The sequence below is a fragment of the Pagrus pagrus genome (genome assembly GCF_965226575.1).
Source record: "Pagrus pagrus genome assembly, chromosome: 6".
NCBI lineage: Eukaryota > Metazoa > Chordata > Actinopteri > Spariformes > Sparidae > Pagrus > Pagrus pagrus.
Window position 1 is genome coordinate 7,226,569 of NC_140190.1, and position 22,973 is coordinate 7,249,541.

At 43.7% G+C, this 22,973-nt stretch overlaps 2 protein-coding genes and 1 long non-coding RNA gene across 7 annotated transcripts in view; 1 reads left to right on the top strand and 2 right to left on the bottom strand.

Annotated features, from left to right (window-relative positions):
• Positions 1–1,202: 1,202 nt before the first annotated feature.
• Positions 1,203–9,570, bottom strand: rai2 (retinoic acid induced 2). Its single transcript, XM_084355693.1, has 2 exons — positions 9,427–9,570; positions 1,203–3,209 (listed from the first exon to the last, which is right to left on the bottom strand). The coding sequence occupies exon 2, from the start codon at positions 3,130–3,132 to the stop codon at positions 1,507–1,509; it is 1,626 nt and encodes a 541-aa protein (XP_084211819.1). The 5' UTR covers positions 3,133–3,209; positions 9,427–9,570; the 3' UTR covers positions 1,203–1,506.
• A 3,367-nt stretch (positions 9,571–12,937) lies between these two features.
• Positions 12,938–14,766, top strand: LOC311258665. Of its 2 annotated transcripts, none has more exons than XR_014622767.1 (4): positions 12,938–13,060; positions 13,311–13,470; positions 13,796–14,272; positions 14,355–14,766. It is a non-coding gene; the product is annotated as an uncharacterized lncRNA (long non-coding RNA). The 2 variants fall into 2 exon arrangements; XR_014622768.1 differs by having other exon boundaries at positions 14,217–14,272.
• A 1,209-nt stretch (positions 14,767–15,975) lies between these two features.
• The window catches only part of nhsa (Nance-Horan syndrome a (congenital cataracts and dental anomalies)), a 58,542-nt gene continuing 51,544 nt past the window's right edge, over positions 15,976–22,973 (bottom strand). For 3 of the 4 annotated variants that reach the window (XM_084355155.1, XM_084355153.1, XM_084355156.1), the window contains 3 exons: positions 19,705–22,512; positions 19,135–19,261; positions 15,976–19,058 (listed from right to left, as the gene is read on the bottom strand). In XM_084355155.1, coding sequence (XP_084211281.1) covers positions 18,437–19,058; positions 19,135–19,261; positions 19,705–22,512 — 3,557 coding nt within the window. In that variant the 3' untranslated portion in view covers positions 15,976–18,436. The remainder of the gene's footprint in view (positions 19,059–19,134; positions 19,262–19,704; positions 22,513–22,973) is intronic. The other variant, XM_084355154.1, reaches the window with a different exon arrangement.

The following is a 22,973-nucleotide window of genomic DNA, read 5'->3' on the forward strand; positions in this document are numbered from 1 at the left end:
AAATGGCAGAAAATCTTTCCAGGCTAAAATGGGCGTGGCCTATGTGGATAGATTTGTCTGGATCCACACAATCCAGGAAAAGACTTTGTCTCTGAGACTTACTGTTGAAAAAGTTATAGGCTACAATGTAAAGTTTGTTGTTGAGTCTGTATGATTTTTTTTTGTTTTGGTAGTGGGTGAAATTTCTGACCTTTTCTGCAAAGTTTGTGAACTGTAGCTGTCACAGTTTCTGAGACCAAGATACTTTTAGGGCACAAGAATAAGAAGGAGGAGGAGGAGGAAGAGTCCTAATGATACCAAACCACTTAGCTAATGTTTTACATAGACAAGTTTTATAAATAGAGAAAGGGGGGGGGGGGGAGTCTCATCAATCAATACTAGTTCTAATAACAGACTAATAACACACTTAAATATACAAACATTATTTTCTCTCACTGAAGCAGAAAGAAGAAAACGATCATTGTTTCTTCTTTAATCTGGCTGTTCCCTTCACCTCAACTCCAATTCACATTTTCAACAGGTTTAACAAATCAATATTCAAACTTCCACCGAGCTTCACTTCATTAGTCTGTTAATGGAAACAGCAGCGGGTTCTGGTGTTTTATACACTTGCTCTCAAGTGTTTACTCGTCTATCTTGGATTAAAAAGGGCTCATTCAGCCAGCAACAAAAACGTCTCTTTTCCAGAAATACTTTCCTTATTTCTGTCAGGCTGATAGAAAGTTCTGTTTAAATGAGAAAACAATTCCGACATCCCTTTTTCCTGCTGTTAAACAAAATGAGAATGTATTTTGTCGCAACAGACGGCTGTCGCCAACGTTCATTAGATTGAAATTTTGGCTCTGGCCTTGCCAAGTGATTATTAGCCTGTCATGTTAAACCCTTACCAATCAGAGGAGAATGAATCGCTCCACTGAGCCACTGATGACTATGGGAATTTCCGACGATGGGACATGTTTTAACAGTCTCAGTCACGTCCTGCCAGTACATACTACTCTGCTCTGAACAGTGAGAACCTCAACTACCAGGTTTTTTTTTTCTTCTTCAGTGCACTTAAATAAAAATTACATGTGGAAACAAACTGTGTCTCTAAATTGGAGAAATGCAACCCATGTGTCTCTGCTGTAATTATAAAGTCAAAAAATGTTCTTCAGCATCTTCCATTCAAAGAGACAATCTCCAAAAGCCACATGGAGAGCCCATTAAGCTGCCATACACACAAACATTTATGGTTTAGCATAACACTGGAGGGTAGTGCAGTACAATAAAACACAGCGAGGCAGAGAAGTCCGATGGAAACCATTTCTGTAACTACTGTGTCACACTGTCAGACATTCGTGAGCTTCAGTTTACGCAACATTTGGAGCCAAAGTCTGAGCTCTGATTGGACATTTTTTAAGTGTATGAGTTTGATTACAGAATGTCCCCACATGTGTTTTATGTTACACGCTCTGGAGGGATTACCAGAGAGCGGTCTGACTATTAATCCCCCTCCGCTGAACACTTTCACTTCCTGGGTAGCAGCGCTGCGAGTCTCTGCTTCTTCATGGGGAGGAAATGGATCTCTTGTGAGCTGACCTTCTTCAGTTTGATCGCTCGGCTCTTCGGGACCTTTTTCAGCGGGTTGTTGGGGTCGTGCTGCTCCAGCTGGGACGCCGTCGACACCCCGTAGAGTTGCTGCAGAGATGCCCCCTGGCTGCCGTCCCGTTTGATGGAAAAGTTCTTGGTGGAGACTCCTGAAAGGCCTTTGATCTTCCCGCAGAGGATGGCGGGGATGGCGTCCTTCACCGCGACGATGACTTTGGCCGTCTGCGAGGTGCTGACTATCTCAAGGTTTCCGGCCGTGCTGAGAGACGCCTCCTGACTCCGAGAGCTAGACCCACCCGCACTGCTGTCAACCACCCACTTGTGCTGCCGGCTGAACTCCAGTGAAGCCAGGCTGCCCAGGAGTTTTGAATCTAAACTCTGAGTGCATTCAACCCCCAGAGATACAGAAGTACCGCTGGTATCTTGACCAGAATGGAAAGCTACTTCTTTGTCGGCCTGAACACACTTTTTCCTCATGCTAGGCACCGACAAGTCCAGCACACTGTCTTGCTGCGGACTGGGATATTCCTGTTTTAGTTCAACTGGACATGCTTTGACAGAAAGGTCCAGAGCCTGTCCTTCATCTACAGGAAGCGATGATGGGTTCACGTTTTGTGGCTGGAATGATGGCATGCATCTGCTCGAAGACAACATTGGAGAGGTAGTATCTTTTGGAGAAGTCTGAGTGCTTTTACTCACAGTACAAACTGGTTTTGGCATGTTCCCCTTCGAGTCCTCGGTCTGAGGGACAGGAATGGGGATGGGAAGAGGGATGGGCAGAGGCACTGGCAAGGGGATGATCACAGGGTAGGGGACAAGAAGGGTGGCAGGAGGGACCAACGGGGCCAGAGGGGAGGTGTAGGGAGGCGTGAGGGGAGGAAGAGGGAAGAAGGTAGAGCCTGGTGACTGACAGGTTGACGAACCTGCTGCCTGGGAGGGGAAGAGATCCTGCATGAGGGCTACAAAAGCCGGATTCTGCAGGAGAGAGAGCAGGTTGGCATCCTGCGTTTGTCCCGCTGACTTCTGGTCCACAGCGGGAGGTAAACCAAACGTCAAAGGATTCTGACACAAGACGTTGCTCTGGAGCTGGGGGCAGTTAGCGGTCTGAGGAATCACAGAGGGGCTCATGTGCTGGATGACCTGCTGATCCAAGACGAGAGGAAGTGAAACCGGGCTTTGGCTCGTTATCAAGTATGGTGCTGCCCCCATTTGGCCGAGCTGAGGCGCAGCTGCTCCAGCCATCTGGAGGTGAATGGGCAGCATCAGCGGGCTCTCTCCCAGGCACATCGGGTGTAGGACAGTTGTGGCGACTTTAAGCGCCACGCCTCCTGGTGGTTCAGCAGCGGGGCTCACCACTGACGGTACAGGAGGCTCCACCAGGTTGGAGAGCCCTCCTTTGCTCAGTTCTGTCACGTTGCTGCCGCAGGAATCAGCAGGAACAGGCGGGTTTACTCCATCCTCCACTTTACCGGGGATTTCTCCTCCCCCCACCTCATCAGTCTGAGACTGTGTCATGGTTACAGACACATCATCACTACTCTCCATAGTTCAGTCTGAAGAAGCAACCCAAATCTTCATCAAGTGCTACTGACAGGTCTCATCCATTATTCTTCTAGGCAGCCCTGAAACACAGGAAACACAACGTTTAGTGATTAGTTACAAGAGAACACTAATAAAAACACAAGTTCGATGTGAACTGTCACATTTAATGTAAGGTTTCTCTATCATGTTGAGTCAATGTGAATAAACTAAATTACTTTGTATAATTAAATTAAATTGATGCAAACTTGGGACACAAACCATTTGTGTTTATTCCTTTATTACATATAACTTTAAGAGGAACTTCTACATAAACACAATGTGTTTTTCAAACGTTTATTATTCAAGTATTTTAGATAAAGTAATATGTTTTAAGTTGTTTATTCTGTCTCATGTAATAAATCTAATTTAAAATGTACAGTGTTGAATTCACTGGAATTTGTCCTTTAAGCTGTTTGAGGGTCAACCTGCTACATGTTGTGTCTAATACAACTCTGTTATTTCTATTTAGCATTTTATGAGTTTACAGCAAAATATTCCACAAAATTGAGATTGAGATATTTCCCATAATGCAACCCGCTCCGCCCTCCCTGAAACTCTGCACCTCCAGTTTGTAACACAGGCTGTAGGCATTATAAAATTGCTGCATGGCCCTTTAATAATGTCCAACAATCTGCCCCAGGTTCCTACACATGTACTCTGCAGCTGGAAAATCTCTCCCACTGTAGGAAAAACAAAATATACAATTAAAATGCACTGTTGGGCCTTACAACTCCTCACAAACAAATGATCACTGTAAGCTGAGGGAGAATGAGGGGATTTTACAGCTCATTTTGTATCATCACCAGTAACCACGTTAGAGCTGAGCCATTGTAATCTAAGACAGGAAATTGAGACTGGATGCAGGACTGAGGCTGTCTGTTGTTTGTCCCAGAGCCCAATTATCCCCAGCTGTTACTGTAATAGAAAATTAAAAGGTAAACAGACACAGTCCAACATGGCTGTTATATGTGTCGTGTAAAGCCCTTTGTTTCTTCTAATTTATTTTTTATTGACTTTTATAGTTTCAAACATTTTTGTGGTATGTATGTCAGACACAGCGTTTGCTCATCATCTATTGTAAATGTTCATTGCGATGTCCATCCATGTATTTAAATTTGGGCTCTCCTCTCCTTCCTGGTAAAAGCCTTTTTAGCGGTGACCAGCAAAACATTCATTAAATATTTATATATATATACACCCAAAAAATATCATCTTAATCTCGAGGGGCATGACACCTTTGAAAATATCCTGCAGGGCATTGTGTGTCCCTCTCCAGTAGTCCTCGATAACGGGGCAGTCCCAGAGAATGTGGTAGTGGTTTGCATTTTGGTTACCACAGTTCCTCCAACACACGAGGGGGTTTCCATCGTAGTGGAATTTCTGACAAGGTGTAATAAAATATCTAATCCGGCTTTTCCAGCTGAACTCCCTCCATGTAAAGCTCTTTGGATTGCCTTTGTTCAGGTGCTCCACAAACACACATCACTGGAGATGTCCCAATACCATTTTATCCTTTCTGATACCTTAACCTTGTGTATTGGCCGATATATATTTTCTGTTATCATATATGGATTTTTAAAGGCTTTACACTTTTCATTTGTTTCCATTCTTTCCCTCCTCCACTCATCTCTCTTGCTTCAGGTCTCAATTAAAGCCTGGGGTAATGGGCCACATGCAGCTGAAGGCACAGAAGTGTTTTACATGCAAGAGCAAGGACCCCCGAGCTACCCTTACTACACAGAAAAGGTTACAGTGGAATACATTACACAGTTTATAATCCAACTATCCATCCATGTATCGATCTATCATTCAAGGACAGCATCCTGTAGTCATGCTTTTATAATCACACTGTGTGTCGGCTTTCCTCCTCGCTACATGGCACTTCCACATGACACGTCTCGCCTGCACTGGCTGTCAGCCCTCATCCATCTGTAGTGATAAAACATCCCCTGGGTGCGTGGAGATACAATGCATCCAATGTCAGCACGGTCAATTATTCATACTGATGGAGCAGCGGAGATAATACGTTCAGGTCTCTGGAAGGGGAACGCTTTAAACAACCTTAAATGTAACAGCTAAGTACGCTGTACCTTTTAAGTGAAAAACTCAATTAAATGCACACATGCAGTTCCAATTTTCTAAAAAGCGTGACTTTTATTTCCGAGTGGCCTTCATGTGGTGTTGGGTTGCCTCACCGAGCAGCGAGGAGGAGCTCTCCGTCCCCCCAGGCTCGCTTTATATTGTTCTGTAACATAGATGAGACATTGTAATAAGGCTCTGATGGATTACACAGGGGAGTCTACGGCCAGACGGTCGGCAGATAACCTTGTTGCTGTTTTACACATGGGGAAGGCCTGGGAAGTGTGTGCGTCTCGGGAATACATAAACATGCTCTAACATGAACTATAAGAACCCAATAAAAGCTCTTGCGCACTTATAGCTCGAGGCTGCTGTTCTCTCGTGTTTTCCCAACTCGGTCTAGGGTTGGTGGGTGTTTTAGGGTCAGGTCTCTGAGTGATGGTCACTGGTTATGGTTGTCTATATGCATGTAATGACTGACTTATGAACCACACACGCTGCTTGTCGTCAAGAGATCACAGGCCGGACAAAAAGGACAAATCACATGCGAATCCAAGCAAAGGCATGAGCATGACTCTTCCAACTAGTGTCATCATGATACTGGAGTTTCTAAATGTGATACAATAGCGCCGCAGGAATGAGTCCTTAAACCTGTAATTAAGTTAGCAATTTCTGCACTTCTGGTTTCTTCTCCTCGAAGTCGATGGGTTTTTTGAACGGGTTAAAGGCCTGAAATAAGGTCTGTGGTTAACACAAGCTTAGGAGATTTCCACGTTTTGTCCTACGGCACAAAAAACGGCAGTAAAAAGCCCAACGCCTGAAATATAAAGTGTTTATGTGTCTTTCAAAGGATGGTTGCTAACAAGTGGCTAAATGAGACTACAGAGGTCATCAGGGACATTAAACTTCATCACGCTGAACATGGAGAGTCATCTACTCACCAGTCTATCTTTACAGGCGGGCTTTAAAACTAGTAGATTGATCAATTTATAGTAAAGTGCACATAGTTTTGTACACTTAGTGGTGGTGACATTAAAACCAATTGAAAAATGCCATGGGCTTTATGTTAGCGATGTTAACTTCCTGGTAAGCCCATAAAACCTTGAAAAATATCAATATTCAATACCATTTTCAATGCCACAACATTGATGGCATATCATTTCAGGGGGGTCTTAAAGAGACAGGAGCAAAAAACAGTGTTGCAGACAGAGGGGGGGAAACAGCACTGGACTGTATGAGGAAACTGATGTGTTTTTTGAGCATTAAAGCATGTAAACCTATTCTAGTAGTAACCCAAAAATAAAAGTATGAATCTGAAAATGAGCACAATATGTCTCCTTTAAATAGCCCAAGTTTTTAGAAATATTAGGCTCCTGTCAGAGAGAAGAGAGAGCGTGAAAGCAGAGCTGGTACCGCTGTACAATACCCCAGAAAAGGAATATTAACATTTTCTTAATATCCTTAAACCCTCACTTATTCCTCATTCTAAAAAAAATATATTAAAAAAAATGTAGCTCTGATTTTCTAAATAAAGCCTGAATTGAAATCTTTTCTATTTTTCCTCCTTTTTGATGCCACAGTCTCAGTTGCATTCCAGGAAGTTTGTGGCAAGACATTTCCTGCTTGATAACGCGGTCATGAGGTCTATGACGCGATTAAGCCTCGCTGACCAATATGAAAGAAGTCTTTCTTGGTTAAGACTCCCCTACTGTCACAGACTCCAATGGTTCGGCCCAATGGTGCACAAAGTGAGAAAAATGGCCTGCACAATAAACTCAATTTAATGGTTCCCTCTTAGATTTAGCTGTCAGGGTGAAATATCTTTTTTAGGCTTCAGCTCTATGCTTTATGAGGAGAAATAAAAATAGCGTTAGTGAGCATTTACTCTGAGCCTTTTAGATCAGGTGACCTGATGCTGAGCAGTAATCACCAGCAGGGTGACATGCTGCGGTTCACAGCTCACTGCTCCAACCTGTCTTCACTTGAATCATGTGAGTACAATGTCAAACTCTGCAGGAGGAAGTTTCGCCAGCACAGTCCAGAGTGGGCCAAAGTACATAGAGACCATACTCATCTTTGTTTTTTTTTCCTGCTACATTATCTGACTCTGTGACTTTGCTTTGTCTCTGTGTTATCACAGAGAGGGAAGGTCAAAGAAAGACGTCACATGACTGTCAACAAGTCAGCTAAATCTATATCTTTAGTTGCTCCTGCTAAGTTAAATTCGACTTGACAAACCCTCCTCCTCGTGGTCAATGATGAACTGAAGTCATCTCCTCTGGTTAAATCTAACCCCTCTCAAACAGCCCAGTCAGACCCGTGTAAAGCTTATAGGGTCTGGCAATTGTCAGAAAAATGAAATACAACCTTCCTTCCATAAATAGCTGTAGGTTAAACTCATTAATCTTCCCTAAATCCAGCTTGTTAACAGAGTTAGACTTTCCTACTTCCACACGATGAGACGGTTTGTAGATTAGGTTGGTAAAAATAGCACCAGAGTAATGCAGTTTTCATTTAATATGAGCTAATGGAAGAAACATGCAACACAAACAAAACCCCCAATCTCGTCGTTGAATTAACTCACGGTGTGTTTTTTAAAAGCTGATAAGAACAGCAACACGTCTAAAATCATCTGTAAGAGGTTTGTGTTCACCAGCCAGCAACAGCTAATTGAGTAAATAGGCAAGAAGAGACCTAACAGAGAGCCAAATGAAATCCCTCCCCTGTCCCCGTTACTGTAATGATTTCCACATTTCCTTTTTTTTTTTCTCTCCTCGCCTCATTGATGGAATGTATGCTTTACTAAGTCAATACCAGGGAGAAAACAACAACGCCTCGACTTCAATTGCATTAAAGAGCACTGGAGTCCAAACACATTACAAACAATGGCTCTCTTTCTGCCTTTGCTCAAATTATGTGTTCTGGTTTTGCTTTAGAGTTCAGACAGAACAAAGCGCCGGGGACGGACGGCTGATGGATGGATGATGGATGGAGCATGGCTGATGATCTAAAGGTCATCGCCCTCAACACCCCTCCGCTCCAATAGCCAATTACATCTCATTAGCCAGACACATTGATGAGCTTTGCATCCTTTCAGACTGATGCAGGCTGCTCTCACATCAGGGCTGATTTTTTCCTTTATTCAGCTGGCACAGCTGATCCTCTAAATCCCTCAGTAATACTGACGATTGATGAATAATTGAACACTTCTAATTAATACAATTGGTTTAGTCTTCATTGTGTGAAATAGCGAGAATATTTATCCATTTTGAATCATATGTCAGTATACACTTATACCAAGGCAAAGGCTGTATTCCCCTTATTAGCAAATGTATATGTTTATAGAAAACAATAAGAGGTCCACACAATTTCCTTTATAAATTAGAAATTAGATTATAAACATTAGAAATTAAAGGGCTTATGTGTTCCTGCTATGAGACATATGTATGGATATACACATATTCATACCGTTGCTAAAATTCGCTATTTTCTTAAAGCAGTTCTGTATTAGCACATGTGACAGGACCCCGACACAAGCAAACGCACGGGCTGTTAAAGCCCAGGCGGGCAGGCCCGGAGCGGGTTCATCCGAGGATATTCTCCTTTACTCCTCCACTGGAGACGTTTTTATTCCCCCACAGACACCGCGACCGTCCCCCGCGGACAGATACGAGCTTTGTGAGCCGTTCACTGATGTGTCTGGTCCGCCGGAGAGCCGACGGTTCGCCATGAAGAGCGGAGAGGCTGAGCGTCGTGTCTGCGCACGTCTCACGGCAATAACACGAACGGCTGGGGGCGCGTGACGCTCCGCTGCCATAAACACAGTACAGAGAGGAGAGAATAAATAAGAGACCTGTTATTTTTTTAAAGTTCCTGCTCAAATGGCGTGTATTTAAATTAAAAAACGAGCTGGCGTTGACAGGCAGCGTTTCACGGAACAAGCTAGCTGCGCAAAACGTCTCTGAAACGTGAGGAAAAGGCTGAAACAGCGAGTCCGCGCTGCTAGCTTAATAACTGCCGGCTAATGCACACGCGCTAACGTTAAAACGAATTAATGTGCGAGCGTGTGAGTGACGTAGTGACCAGAAAAGCCTCGGCTCACCCTGTTTCATCTCCTCTCCTCCGGTCCGACGCTCCTGTTAAATAACACCTCTGCACGAGCAGCCGACATGTACTCACCTAGCAAGCAGACGAGCGCGTGAGCAGCGTCCCGCAGCAGCCGCCGCTCTCGCTTATCAATGAATGAGACCTGGAGACTCGCAGAATAAATTGATAAGGCTTCTATTTATCTCCTCATTGCGGTCCCGTCGTAGCGACTCCAGACTGAAGCTGCGCACGCAGCCCCGTCAGCAGGTCCTCCTCCTCCTCCTCCTCCTCCTCCTCTCTACACAGGGACGGGTTAAAAAATAAAGACATTTATTTCATTATTTCATGTTTATTTTTTTCTCTAAATAAATTTCAGATCTTAAAAAGGTAAAAATAAATACAAAAGGGTAAAAATTAAATATAATAAATATAGTGTAAAACATCTCTTCATGTGACGTCTGTCTGGTAAAGCTTTATTAACAGGTCTGCGTTAAAAAAAAAAAAAAAATTGTAATAAAAAATAAACGTTTCCTGAAAGAAAGCGTGTAATCTGGCCCTTACTCAAAGCAAATCAATACTGTGTTTAATTGGTACACTTCTCATATGTTCAGTTCATTTATTTGCTAGTGTAACCTAGGCAACGAGGTCGCAAATGATGTGAGATTATAAGGAACAGGAAAAACGAAAACACAGGAACAAACCATTTCGATGACAATTCTGTTCATTTTCTCAGACTTTTCTCAAATCTTTTAATTTTTTCTTGAGAATAAGTGAATAGTTTTGTGCAGTTGAAACCTAGAAGTGGGACATTTGTCTACAGAAACTATGAAATCAACTAACAATATATGGAAAATCAAGTTTTCAATAATAAATCAAATATTAATCAGATTTAAAGGTGCACTATGTAGTGTTGGGGAAGACATGTTTTATGCTTAAACAAACTAAATAAACAAACTGACCTTAAAGGACAACACAGTTTCATACTGTTATATTTGTTTATATGTGGCGGACCCTGCCACCTTTACAGCTTCAAACAGTCTTCTGCGGACCTTATTTTCCTCTGAGAACAGCTTGTTTATTCAGTTATGGAAAAAGATAAATATTTCTAATGTTGTATTATTATTCACTCCTTGAGTTTGAATTTCTTCTCCAAAACTGCACAGTGCCCCTTTAAATGGAGATAGATTTTCTTCCTTATTTCCCCTCAAATCAGTACCAAGTTACAGACAGATATGATAAACTGTTGTGTGGACTGTGTCGACTTAACCAGGCTGTGATTTGTCATAAATCAGGATGTGAATATGAACGTAGCCAAATCATTCAACCAAAGCAACCCCAGATAATAAGCACAAAAAAGTCCAAAAACCTCAACTGAAGGAAATGAAGTAGGATACGCCCAAAGTCAACACTACAGGAGCGGTGTATGATTTTTAAGTGCTGGACAGTATTTTTGCTCCTTCATTTAACACAGTACTCTCGACAGTATGAGCCTGCCGAGGGTCTGATGACAGCAGCAGAGGAGAATGGAGTTTGGCAGCTGCCGATGAAGGTCTGGTAGTGACAGGCCCGGGTGAGCACGATCCCCTGGGTCTCCATATCAGTCCCAGCCAGCCCCAGGCTCTGCTGCGGGGCCCCGGGGCCTCTCATTGTTCCGGGGGGAGTCTGTTTAATGCAATATAATGAGCCTCGCAGTACACCCTGGTGGCCTGGTGGTGACTTTGGTGTGGTTACCTCCTCAGTGCTCCTCCCCCCACCCCGTCTACAGTCAGTATTACTCACATGGCACACGTCAATACCCATTCATTCTGTGTGGATCATCTAACGACTGTTTCCTGTACAGTGAGGCTACACATGATGGAGAAGACATTACAGATCTATACACGGAGGCAATGTGATCCTCAACCCTCTTTTCCCATGAGCTGGACAAAGGCACGTACAATTTGAATCAACCACTTACATATAAATGAGTCTTGCTGGGCTGGGGAGGGGGGCTGAATATCCTATTTGATTGTATAAAAAAGCAAGACCCTCCCCAGGGTTATCAAATAATCTTCAGAAAAAAAGCTGCTCCACCCTTCCTCCCAATATCAGAAAACAATACATTTATGACGGACACAACCAAATGGTAAAATATCGCCACTCTGTTTAAAGGAGACATATTATGCTCATTTTCAGGTTCATAATTTTATTTTGGGTAACACTACAATAGCTTTACATGCTTTAATGCACAAAAAACACATCAGTTTTTTTTTTTCAAACACTCTGTTTTAGCTCCTGTCTCTTTAAGGCCCACCCCTCCTGAATATCCAGTCTGCTCTGATTGGTCAGCTCACACATGACTGAGCCAGCGCCGCCAAATCGGACCTGATTAGATTTTTCAATTAGACTCTCAGTATATTTTTTCTTTCACACGATAAGCAAATCAGCTGCAACTTCCAATTGCAAAATAATAATTATCTGTTTAATTTGATGACAATAATTACACTGCTAATAACGTTCTGCCATTCTTTAGGCCCCAGGTAGTCCTTTCATGTTATATGTTGGTTGAATGAAGGCTAAATGACCTGAAACAGGCTGTCCCACATTCTCAACCACATTTGATTGAAGTGGGAGACTAAAAAAATGTTGAATTAAAAAAACATTTTCTTATTCATGATTGATCAGAGTCTTATGTCATTGACCTTGTCATGCAATTCCCAAGGATCGTGATTGACAAGTGCCCCGCCCCTTTCTGTGACATCACTCTCATGAAGTCATGTGATTAAATTGACAGACATCCAACATTAACTTATGGTAAAAATACACACCAGAAAACATTACCCAAATTCATCCTATTACAATATTAAAGTAATGTAACTTGATTACTTTCCGTTACTTTTTGATTACTTCGATACCAAAAATAACAAATAATGAACCAGAGAAATGAAATATCAATAAAATGACCTCATTTAATCTGATCAATAACTGTGTGTTCTGTGTTCTGTCTCGGTTCTATCACTCTCTGGTTTGATCCAGGTAACACTCAGGTGCTGATATCGGTGAGTTTTGTTTTTGCCTCAAATGTTTCTGAACTAACTCTGAACATGAAGCTGGAGACGTCTCATTGAACTTTTAAGTGTTGAGGTAAATTCGGCTTAAACATAATCCTCTAACTACATTGAATTAAATCCATGATGAACGTTATGTTTTGCTCGGTGCACCAAACCTCCATTGTGGTTTTGAAGGTTTTTTCTCTGCTGTGTTTATTACAGGAATAATGCTCAGTGAAATGAATTTGGGACACTACCACAACACAAGTGGCTCGTTTTGGTAAAATCGGCATTAATCTTTTTAAATTGTATTTTTTCTTTAAAACGGCATGAAACCTGGTTAGCTCAGTTTACTAGTAAGTGAGTCGTTATGATGTTAGTTGTTAGCTATCCAAGCCTAAGTATGCTCTCTGAACTTTGAATTTACTTTTAATATACATGTTTTATGTGATCAAAGCAAAGGAAATACGGTTTATATATATATATATATATATATATATATATATATATATATATATATATATATATATATATTAAATATGATCTTAGATAAATGTTTTCTGTATTTCAGGAGTCTGGACAACATGCTGAGGGACCCTGAGAGACCTGAGGACTTTAACCAGGGCACGATGGAGCTAAGCTTCACCACTAAAGGACTACAGTGTCCCGAACAGTCTCACTGCCACTCATACTACAAGGTAAACAGCATCTTAAGTACTGAACCTATGCTAGTCAGATATACTTGTGCTTTGTGTTGTAAACAAACAAGGAGGAGGCCGTGCTAACACATTTAAATAATGTCTTGGATCATACTGTACAGGATGGCGTGCTTATAAAGTGTGTGACTGTGCAGATTCATCTCAAATGAGAGAAAAGTGTCCTGAGTCCTCTCCTCAGACCTTCATGTAGTCATGATGTCATATTAAAGTGCTTCCTCCTCTCCCTCAGTGAACAGTGGGACTCTTCTGCTGTGTTCCCGTGACGACTGGGGTGATGAGTTTAGTATTCAGATCTGTGCAGAAGGCCGACCAAGAAGCAGCTTCAAGTGGAACAGCTCTGGCCTGCATGGTGATCAGACCCGGAGAGGAGAGATACCCGGTCCAACAAGGTCAGTGCCTGCAATGGAGGTGCCTCTTTTAAAAATCTAGTTGAAAAAGCAGACAAATTGGTAAACAAGCTATTTACAAGTAACTTAAATGGGAAATAAAGAAGGAAGTAGAAGTAGTATTTTTAGTAAGTGCTATATCGTAGGCAACTGGACTTGTTTCAGTTCGACATGTTGAATGGGTTTTGATTACTGAGAGGAAATATAGACAGTAAGCCAGTTAACAACACCTAAATGCATCTCATTTATATATAATATAAATAATACGATTATATTTTATTTAACATAACATAACTCAAGGTGTCACACTGGTCTCCTAATTCTCCAGATCCCAATCCAGTTGAGCACCCGTGGGATGCACCAGAGCCAAGTCCCATCCATGTTGGGGCCCCCGTGGATCGTTCTTGGCTCAGACCTGTTAAGGTACATTCATTGGATGCTCAGTCGGATTGAGATCTGGGGAATCTGGAGGCCAGGTTGACACCTTGAGCTCTTTGCCACGTTCCTCGGGACGTTCCTGAGCAGTTTTTGCAGTGTTGCAGGCGCATTGTTCTGCTGAGGGGCCACTGCCATCAAGGAGTGCTGCTGCCATGAGGAGGTGTACTTGGTCTGCAACAGTGTCTGGACGGGGGGTGCTTGTCAAAGAGGCGTGGAGAACCTCCACAAATACACTCAAAACCTCCAAAAAACACACAAAACCACCACAAAGAGACATGAAATTGCCACTGCTCCTCTTTCTCATCATGTAGGTGAAAGACGAGCCAAACTTTTGAGACGAGCCTCCACAGGAGCCTGAAGGAAAAGTGTGAGTATCTACCACGTGAACTTTACAAGGAGTATCAAACCTGAGTGATGTATCTGCAGTTTACTGATGTTTGTTTCTCCAGAACGATCAGATGAGCAGTGAGGACAACACATGAGAGGAGCCAGGAGCTGGAGGTGTGGGAAGAGGAACAAGCTTGCTGAGGACGTCGCAGCTGCTGCCGCTCTAGTTGTTGGACGACGGTTTCCTGGATTGAATCCTGATTTCCTGGAATCAAGTTCTGTGGACTGACATTTTTTGAGGACAACTCCTTCAAGCCTTTGTGAACTACGGTTTCACCTGCTCAGAGACATTGACTCTGACTGGAAACATAATTGTTTGGATCGTGCACGGCGCAGTACAGGAAGGCTCTGCGGCAGACGATCCATCCATCTACAGAGCATCAGGGAGGTGAGGTGTCTGCACAGAGCTCAAAGATTACTGATTGCTTTGGTTTTTGTCTTTATGTGATTGTTGCATTGAATGACTCAAACTCAGCTTACAAGCCTGGTGTTGTAAAATGTTTTAAATCACATCAGTCGGAAATTTTGTGCTGGTCGCAGGCATTTAACTATAGAAGCAAACAGACTTACACTCTCGGCTGTATAGACTTTCAAGCTACTAAGTATACTAAGGGTCAGTCTAATATCCATGGCTTGCAACTCATTGAGTTGGCCTTTATTGTTAGGCACTGAAGAGCAGCAATCAGCAAATATCCATCTGATTTTATTTCCATGTTTTTCCCTTGAGAATGAAAATACTTGATTTCTGCACCACCTACCGCTCATGCCAGGCCCTCCTGTCTGCAATGATAATCGAGGTCAGGGGTCACGGTCAGCGTGCCCTTTGATCGGTACCCACACGGGGTGACAAACAGTCCCGGGCTTTGTTTACCTTTTTTCCCCCCTCTTCACTTACAATCTGAGCTCAGTTGACATTCAATGACTGAGAACAAGGAGTTTTTGTCCGTTACAAACCGGTTTGACATTATCCAGAGCAACAAAGAGAGTTCGTGACTGTCTTTAGAGCTGCAGCGCGACCATGACAGTGACAGAACACATGCAGCAGTGACATGCTAATGACCGCAGCTCAGCCCCGAGTCCAGAGGGGAACCGGTTCAGATGTAAGATTTAAAATTTAAAAAAAATCTGTCTCTGCCTGGGACACAAAGAAGCCTAATTTACATGTATCCCCAATTTGCTTTAAATTACCCACAGGACATTCAGCTGAAGAACGCCCTCTAGTGTTCAGCTGCTGTGACATTTTTAATGAGTCAGAATATTACTCAAAATCTCTAATTCTGTTTAAGAAACATCAAAATACATGAGGTATGTGGCGGTGCTGGCTGTAAATTGCCTACAGGCAAGCTCAACCTACATATAAACAAAAAACATAACTAGGGGAATTCCCAATGTCCACTACTAGGACAATAAACCCATAAATGAGCAAATGCCTCTTTTGGGTATAATAAATAAATGCCGCTTCTACAGGCCCGAGGGAAATAAAACAGTAAACTGAAAATTCCCAACTATTGCACCTTTTAAGTATAAAGTGGAATGAAATTGAAATAATTAAAGTACCTCTGATTTGTAGCATACATTTTGTAGTAAAGACAAATGCAGTATGTTGTTACGGTAAATCTCAACATATTGTCCTCATACAAAAACTATGAAACCCTTAAAAAAAAGTCACCACTGACGCAGAGAGCCATTTTCAAAGCAGTCACATTTATTTGTCTTTTATACACATTTGCTAAGCAGCCTGTGGTGCTAGCACTTGGCTTCGATAGGATTTACTATGGGATTTCCACAATGCTTACTAAAAAATAAATACAAGACAAAGTGTTCCACAGCTCAAAAATATACAAAGGTTTGAAATTAATGTAAACTTTGAAAACATTTCTTTTTTTTTGTTGTTTTTACATAAGAAACAATTCAACAACCTTTGAGACGATTCCAAAAGTCGTTGTATTTACAAGTTTGTACAAAAAAAAATTACAAAGCTGATACCTACAGTATACAGAGGTTGATCTGACGTGAAGTGAAATGCATCTAGTACCATACAGTAAGTTACGCTGTATTTTCTTCTTTAGTATCGGTTTTTATGTTTTCAGTCAAGTAAACGGGCAGAGGGAAAAAAAACAGTTAGATGCCACTAACGTGCACGTTCTAGCCTTTGGCAGAAGCATCTAGTCTGCTCCTAAAGCGTACTCGAGAGTGTGAATATTACTGAAGGAAAGTCAAACAGCTCCATGTAAAGGTCTATAAATATCTCCAGGTACAGCAAGAGACAAATGAAACTTCACAAACGTCACTTTATCAGTGCAAAAAAACAGAAAGAATCAAAAAGAAAAAGGTTGGAATGAAGGTTCACACACATGACCCCAATGTGTACCCTGTTATATCATGACATTGCATTAGTATGGAGTATCATTAAGGCCAAAATTAAGTTGATCTTTACAGTGTACCTGTGGAGAAGAACCGTCGTCCATCGGGTAATTTGGCTACACAGACTATTATTTTTGCATAATGGTCGAGCGTCCATCACTGCGATAAACACCGTATATCTATAACATTATTGTGAGCGCGTGGGACTCAGAGCGCCAGGGTTACAACTATAACCTCACTTGTAGCTTATGACTGTTCATGTTCATCAATGAGTTGCTTTCCCATTTGTCTCTGCAACCAGTGTCTGAAATAAGATTTATAATGTGTCTCTCGTTAGCAAAATAAGTATCTGAATAAAATATGTGATTATTAATACCAGCAATTCATTGCATACTTCAGTTTTTTAGGTTATCTAAAGGTGTAAACCAAATCAGGGAGTGTACAGTTTCTGTGTCAGTTACAAAAATAAATATATTTCGATTGTTGCCACACAGGAAACACGAAACGGTGACAGATTCGATTTTTTGACGGGGAATAAAATAGAGGAGCATTTGGTACAAAATAGCAGCAAATGCCGTATTTCCAAATCCATAACTTGTTCTTTTCATCATCATCAAATTTCCATCCTCCATCAAAACCCCAAAAAATCTCACAAAAACACTCAACTTGCTGAGGCCCAAGCTGCTTCGTCACTTCCCGTCTCTTGTCGAGCAGAGTAAAATAAGGCATATTAGATCCTCCTGAACACTTTCCACTCGCCTCTTTCAACGATTCGTAAACACATCAAGTCAGCAAACCAGAAATGACCTTTTATTACATGTTTTTAAAAAAACATTCGACCTCCTTGTTCTTTTACAGCTCGCCTGTTTCACGACCTCCGACTTTTTTGTTCACTTTTTCATCTCCCATGTTAACACCTGCTCTCTTCTCGTCTCCTAAGATTGTCGAGTTAGTGCTTGGCTTTGACGGTTCCTGTCTCACCTCAAATCTTCTTATTGCATGAGAATTTTAAAACGTTGCAAATAGTTAGTGATTCACTTTATTTATTTTTTTAATATGCTTTTAAAAGGACTGAATAAAATATACAAATGCATCCAGGCTTCACATTTTTTTCCCCCCACTGCTGTTTCTCACAGTGTTGATCCTGATGACGGGGGTTCATAATAATCTGTACAACTGGCTTCAAGAAATGTTAAAAATTGTGTCTAATTGCATAGGTATTCACAGAATACATACAGTTCATCCAATATATTTCTCTGTTTTTACAAGATAGTGACAGAAATGTCGAACTGAGCGTGTTTTTTTAAAAGTCTGAAGCTAAATCTGACAGCAGAGAAGTTAAGATTTAACATTTATATACCGTAGTCGGGTTGAAGGGAGGGAGTTTTCTGTAGAACTGAACTGGATTAATGTTTTGCTCATCACTTCTATTCATTATTAATAATAATAATAATAATTATAATAATAATAATAATAATCTGGTTCCCTGTTGCTAATGTATTCATATCATAAGGATAATATTCTGACATACTGTATGTATAAAACATTTCTGAACACAGATAAAATCATTTAAAGTATCCACACGATAACCAAAAGGAAACAGCTATGAAACTCAGCCACAGTTAGTAAATGCATGATAATTAACACAATGATTTATCCCTAATGTTCTGAAAACCTCCTCAGCACATCTCATATATATTAAAACTCATTCTGGTCCATTTGTTTTTTTTTTCTGTAAACTAACAAAATCATATCATACCTCTCGACACCTCTACTGTTTCTACGTGGAGCCCTGTGACGAGCGGTCGTCATGAGGACTTCCGTCCGAGTTCTCCGTCTCGCCCTCAGAGATCGCCTGCATCGGCGCCGAGAACAGTCTGCTGCGCATGCCGTAGCGGCTGCTGTTGGCGGGCGGCGGGATTCTGGAGCGGCCCTGCCTGGAAGCAGCAGACGCGTGGAAGGATTTCGGGGAGAAGCCCTCAGCGTTGGCTTTAGGATATGGGCTGGAGAGCTGATCTGGTCCTGGTGGAAGCTGCATGGGGGAGGCGGGCTCTTCAGGCTGTCTGGGCGACTCCGTCAGGGAGTCTCCGGGAGATTTAGGAGCGATGGGGCTCTTGAGGATCTCTGTAGCGGACATGCGGTAACTTGAGTCTGAGCGGCTGCCCTTTTTCAGCAGCAGCAGTTTGAACTCCTCGTTGGAGGTGCTGGACCTCTTTGCGTTCCTGTAGATGGGCCCGGTGACTCTCTGCAGGCCGGGTGGGGTCATGGGGGAGGAGGGTGACACCAGTGGGACCGGGGAGCTGACGGTGCTGCTGGGCGGTGTGTTCCCCGATGCAGCAGTGATGCGGTTCCTCCCACCCAACTCACTGGAGTCCTTCCGGCCCAACACTTTCCTTTTGGACCTGAACATGAAGAAATCCAGTTAAGTCTCTGTAAACTCAGAGTGAAGACAAAGAGGCTGCTATCCGAGGTGCTTACCTGTGTATCATGGCGAACAGATCCTCAGTGGTCCGAGCTTTGGTGGGTGACAGAAACACGCTGTCATCCTCCGGCTTTGACTCGTCACTCTGAGGGGACGCTGTAATATCACTGGCCGTAGAGTCTGCTGACAGAGAGCAGTCGACATTAGAATTCACTGCATACACTTTATTTTTTTTAATTCTGGCGGCCACTGTGGACAAGAGATGATGAGAAGTCATAGAAGTTGCTCTGAGGTCTGCAGTACAGCACTAAAATCCTCAATTCATCCTCAGCTTTCTGCCCATAAAAAAATAGTCTTCATTTTATGACTTATTTGACCCAGATGGGTTGGAATCAGACCCAGTGACGAGCATCAAGAAAACTAGAAATAGCCGATCTTCTGGCTGATGGTCTCCTTTGCTTATGTAGGCCACGTAGAGGCATCTGCATTAAATTGAGACTGCTTCATAATGTGTTTAAAGTTAGTATGTCTTCAAATTGCCTGTTTTGTCCAACCAACAAAGACGTTTAATTCAAAATGACATGACACTGATGACAAATGTGACATGATAAAGACGGTGACACTACCTTTACTGAAGTGATCCTCTGTCTCTGCTGTGGACTCCTCCTTTACATCCTGAGAGGCACTCTGGGCTGAAACTGATGTCTCATATTCTGCTTCTGTTTCGTTACTGATTGGACTCCCCTGCGGCGTCTCTGATTGGCCGTTGGCAGCTGGCACTTTGTCAAGACCGTTGGATCTGTTGGGTGAACTGTGCTGAACAGAGAGAGGAGGACCTGCTTTTATCTGCTCTTCTTCTTCATACGGCTCAGTTCTTTGCTCCGACTGCGAGCAGACAGGTGTTTCTACCAGCTCTCTGCACGTTTCTCCTTCATGACTCTCAGTGATGTCTAACAACGACTCTGACTCCAGTCTGATTGCTGTCACACTCTCTAAAGGAGCCTCCCTGTCCTGATTGATCCTCGTCTCACTCCGACAAGCTGCCTCTCCGTCTGCGAGCTCTTCGTTTGAGGTAAACATTGATTCACACGACCCCTTGGAGGGTGTGTGATGTTGATGTGAGTTGTATAGCTGGGGACTTTTAAGCTCTAAGGATTTACAACTGGAAAGTACGCTAGTTAAGTTCACAGTGGGACATTTGGGAGCTGGTTTGTCCTCCTGACTTCCTTCATGGTCTTTACTGATGGGCCGGAGCTGTACTGAGTGCAGCACCGTGGGCGTGATGGACATGGGATGGGCGTTAAACACCTCTGAGTTGGGTGGAGCTACAGGCTTGGCTGACACTGGGGCTTTCTGTTTGTTTTGGTGAAGGATCTGAATCTGCGTCCTGTAAGCTGAAGACTTGTTTCCCGCACTGTGAAGGGCACTTAAGTCGAGGTGAGAGGGAGGGATGATTGGCAGCTCCAGGTCTCCCTTTGATGCGGCTCCGTCCCTGCAGGAGAGCGACTGCAGCGACAGCGACGAGAGAGACGACTTCCTCTCCGGGACCTTTGGCTTCCTCTTGCCGCTGGACGGTGACAGTGGTCCAGGGAAGAAGGCGGAGGGGAATGAGGAGGTGGGGGTTTCTGACTGACTGGAGTAGCCGCTGGATGGGCTGGCGAGGGCTGCCAGCTTCTCTGGAGACGTCAGCTTGAAGTCTCCCTCCACTGATGGAAGTGAGGGGGTGGTGGCTCTTGAGCCAGATTGCGACGTCTGAGACTCAGAGCTTTCCTGTGACTTGATGCATTCGATGACAGTCGTACCTGTCGCTGTGCTGGAGTTCGACAAAGACCTGTAAGGATCGTTGGATTTTAAATCGTTCAGGAGCCACAGATCTGCGTAGTCTGACTGTACAACCCCGTCGTCCTTAAACGAATGTGCATCTGTGGAGCTAAACACGCCCAAGTCAGGTAGATCAGCCGAGTCCTCCACCCCCCAGACCACGAGGGGCTCTCTGACTAGTGAAGAGTTCTCTAAATGACCTGGAGAGCCAGAGGACACCAGCTGCAGGTTCCTCTCCTTGGAAGACAGTGGAAGCTGCTGCCCACATGAAATCTTTGGTTCTTTCTTGTCAGGGATGTGTCCCTCACTGCATATTTTTCTTAAGGATGAGCTCCTCTTAGGCGGACACGGCTTCGCCTTTGGTTTCCTTAAAGAGAGGCAGCGTCTCCCCAAAGTCATGAGACCACTCAGTTCAGACAGGCTACAGTCGGAGCCTGGGGCTGCATAGTTATACGTGAAGCTTTTGCTACCTTTCAGACCGCAGTCAAAGTGCATGGAGGTGTAGTAGCCTTCAGTGTCTACAGAGTAGTGCGAGACGGTGTCGGCTTTCTCTGACATAGGTTTGTCAGAGAAGCTGCTCTCACAGGTGGCCATGCTGGTGAAGCTGGGGCAGCCCAGGCTGCTCTCAGCCTCTCTGCTCGGCTCGGGGCTGAAGTCCTGTGAGTGCGGCGGGTCTGGGTGGGGGTAACTCCACTCCCGCTCGATGGGAGTGCCGCCCCCTACTTCCTCTAATATGTCCATAGCTGTGGAGGAGAAGGAGCCTGCCCGCTGGGTCCGGAGGCCCTGGTAGTGGTCCAGCATGAAGCTGGTCTGGTCGTCATTGGTGTGAGTGGCAGTGTTCAGGGAGAGCTCAGAGTCACAGTGTGAGGAGCCCGTCAGCGGTGGAGAGGCTGCGGGGGGGATTGTCTCTGAGGTCTGGGAGGGGCAGGTGGAGCTGCTCCCGCTCCAGTTCCCGCTTGAGGATTGGTGGTCGTCCTTGTGGTCCATCTGTCCTACCAGCACCCCCGCCACTGAGACGGAGTGAACAGGGCTGCTGAAGGTGTCTGAGCTGGATGAGATCTCACAGCTGCCCATGTCGGTCTTCCTGGGCAGCTGTGATCTGGTCCTCTCCATCCAGCTGCGCTCTGGACTCTCCATGAGCTGCTTGTACTTCAAACTCAGCTGGTGCTCAGATATGGCCTGGTCATCTGTGCTCTCTTCATCCTTCAGAATCAACTCCCCAGGTCCAGGCAGGAAGTCCACAGTGTCGAAGGGGGGGAGCTCCACCTCATCATCGCTGTCATTGTGCCCGTTGTCTATCATCCGGTTCCCGTCTCGGGGCAGACTCCGGGAGCGCAGGCGCGCGCCCACAGAGGTGGTGAACATGGCGTCGGTGCTGTCCTGTAGACACAAGATGTTGCCTGCAGAGTGGGAGAGGGAGAGGGAGACTCCCTGGCCTCTCTGGGCCCTGATCCTCCTCCGAGACGGCGCACCTGAGATCAGAAAGTCTTCTGTCTGGCAACCTGAGTCTCTGGTGCCGAGATGACTGGCCAGCTCCTCACTGGAGGGAGTGATATCGGTACTGGCATGAACTATCACTGTCCGCTCTCTGGAGCCAGGAGAGTCATCAGAATCTGTGAGAAGAAACAACTATAGATTAAAACTGAGATAAGCACACGTTATTGCTCTTAATAAGTACATTTCATTTCTATGTTTCAGTGTCTGTCTCAATAACACAAACATATAAAAGACATTTAATGAATTAATGAATCGCAATCCTGCTTTAAATCCAGCTGAGAACTTCTGTTGCATGTCATCTCTCTTACCTCATTTCCTGTCATCTCTCTTCTGTCAGCTGGCTAATAAAAGCACGATACGTCCTAAAATTATCTTAAAAAGTAGATCAAACGAAACTACGCCTCTTTTCATATTCATGTCGACATATGATGAAGCTTTTCTTCTGTCGTATACTGACGTGGATTTTAACACATTGTGACACATAATGCACTGACTTGCTTTGGACTTCTAGTAGCAACATTTTCTCTGTGATGGAAAAATACATGTGATTTAAACCCTTAACACCAAACCCTTTGTG

Excerpts from the sequence above, each read along its gene's own strand:
- rai2 (XM_084355693.1), bottom strand. The coding sequence starts at position 3,132 with ATGGAGAGTAGTGATGATGTGTCTGTAACCATGACACAGTCTCAGACT.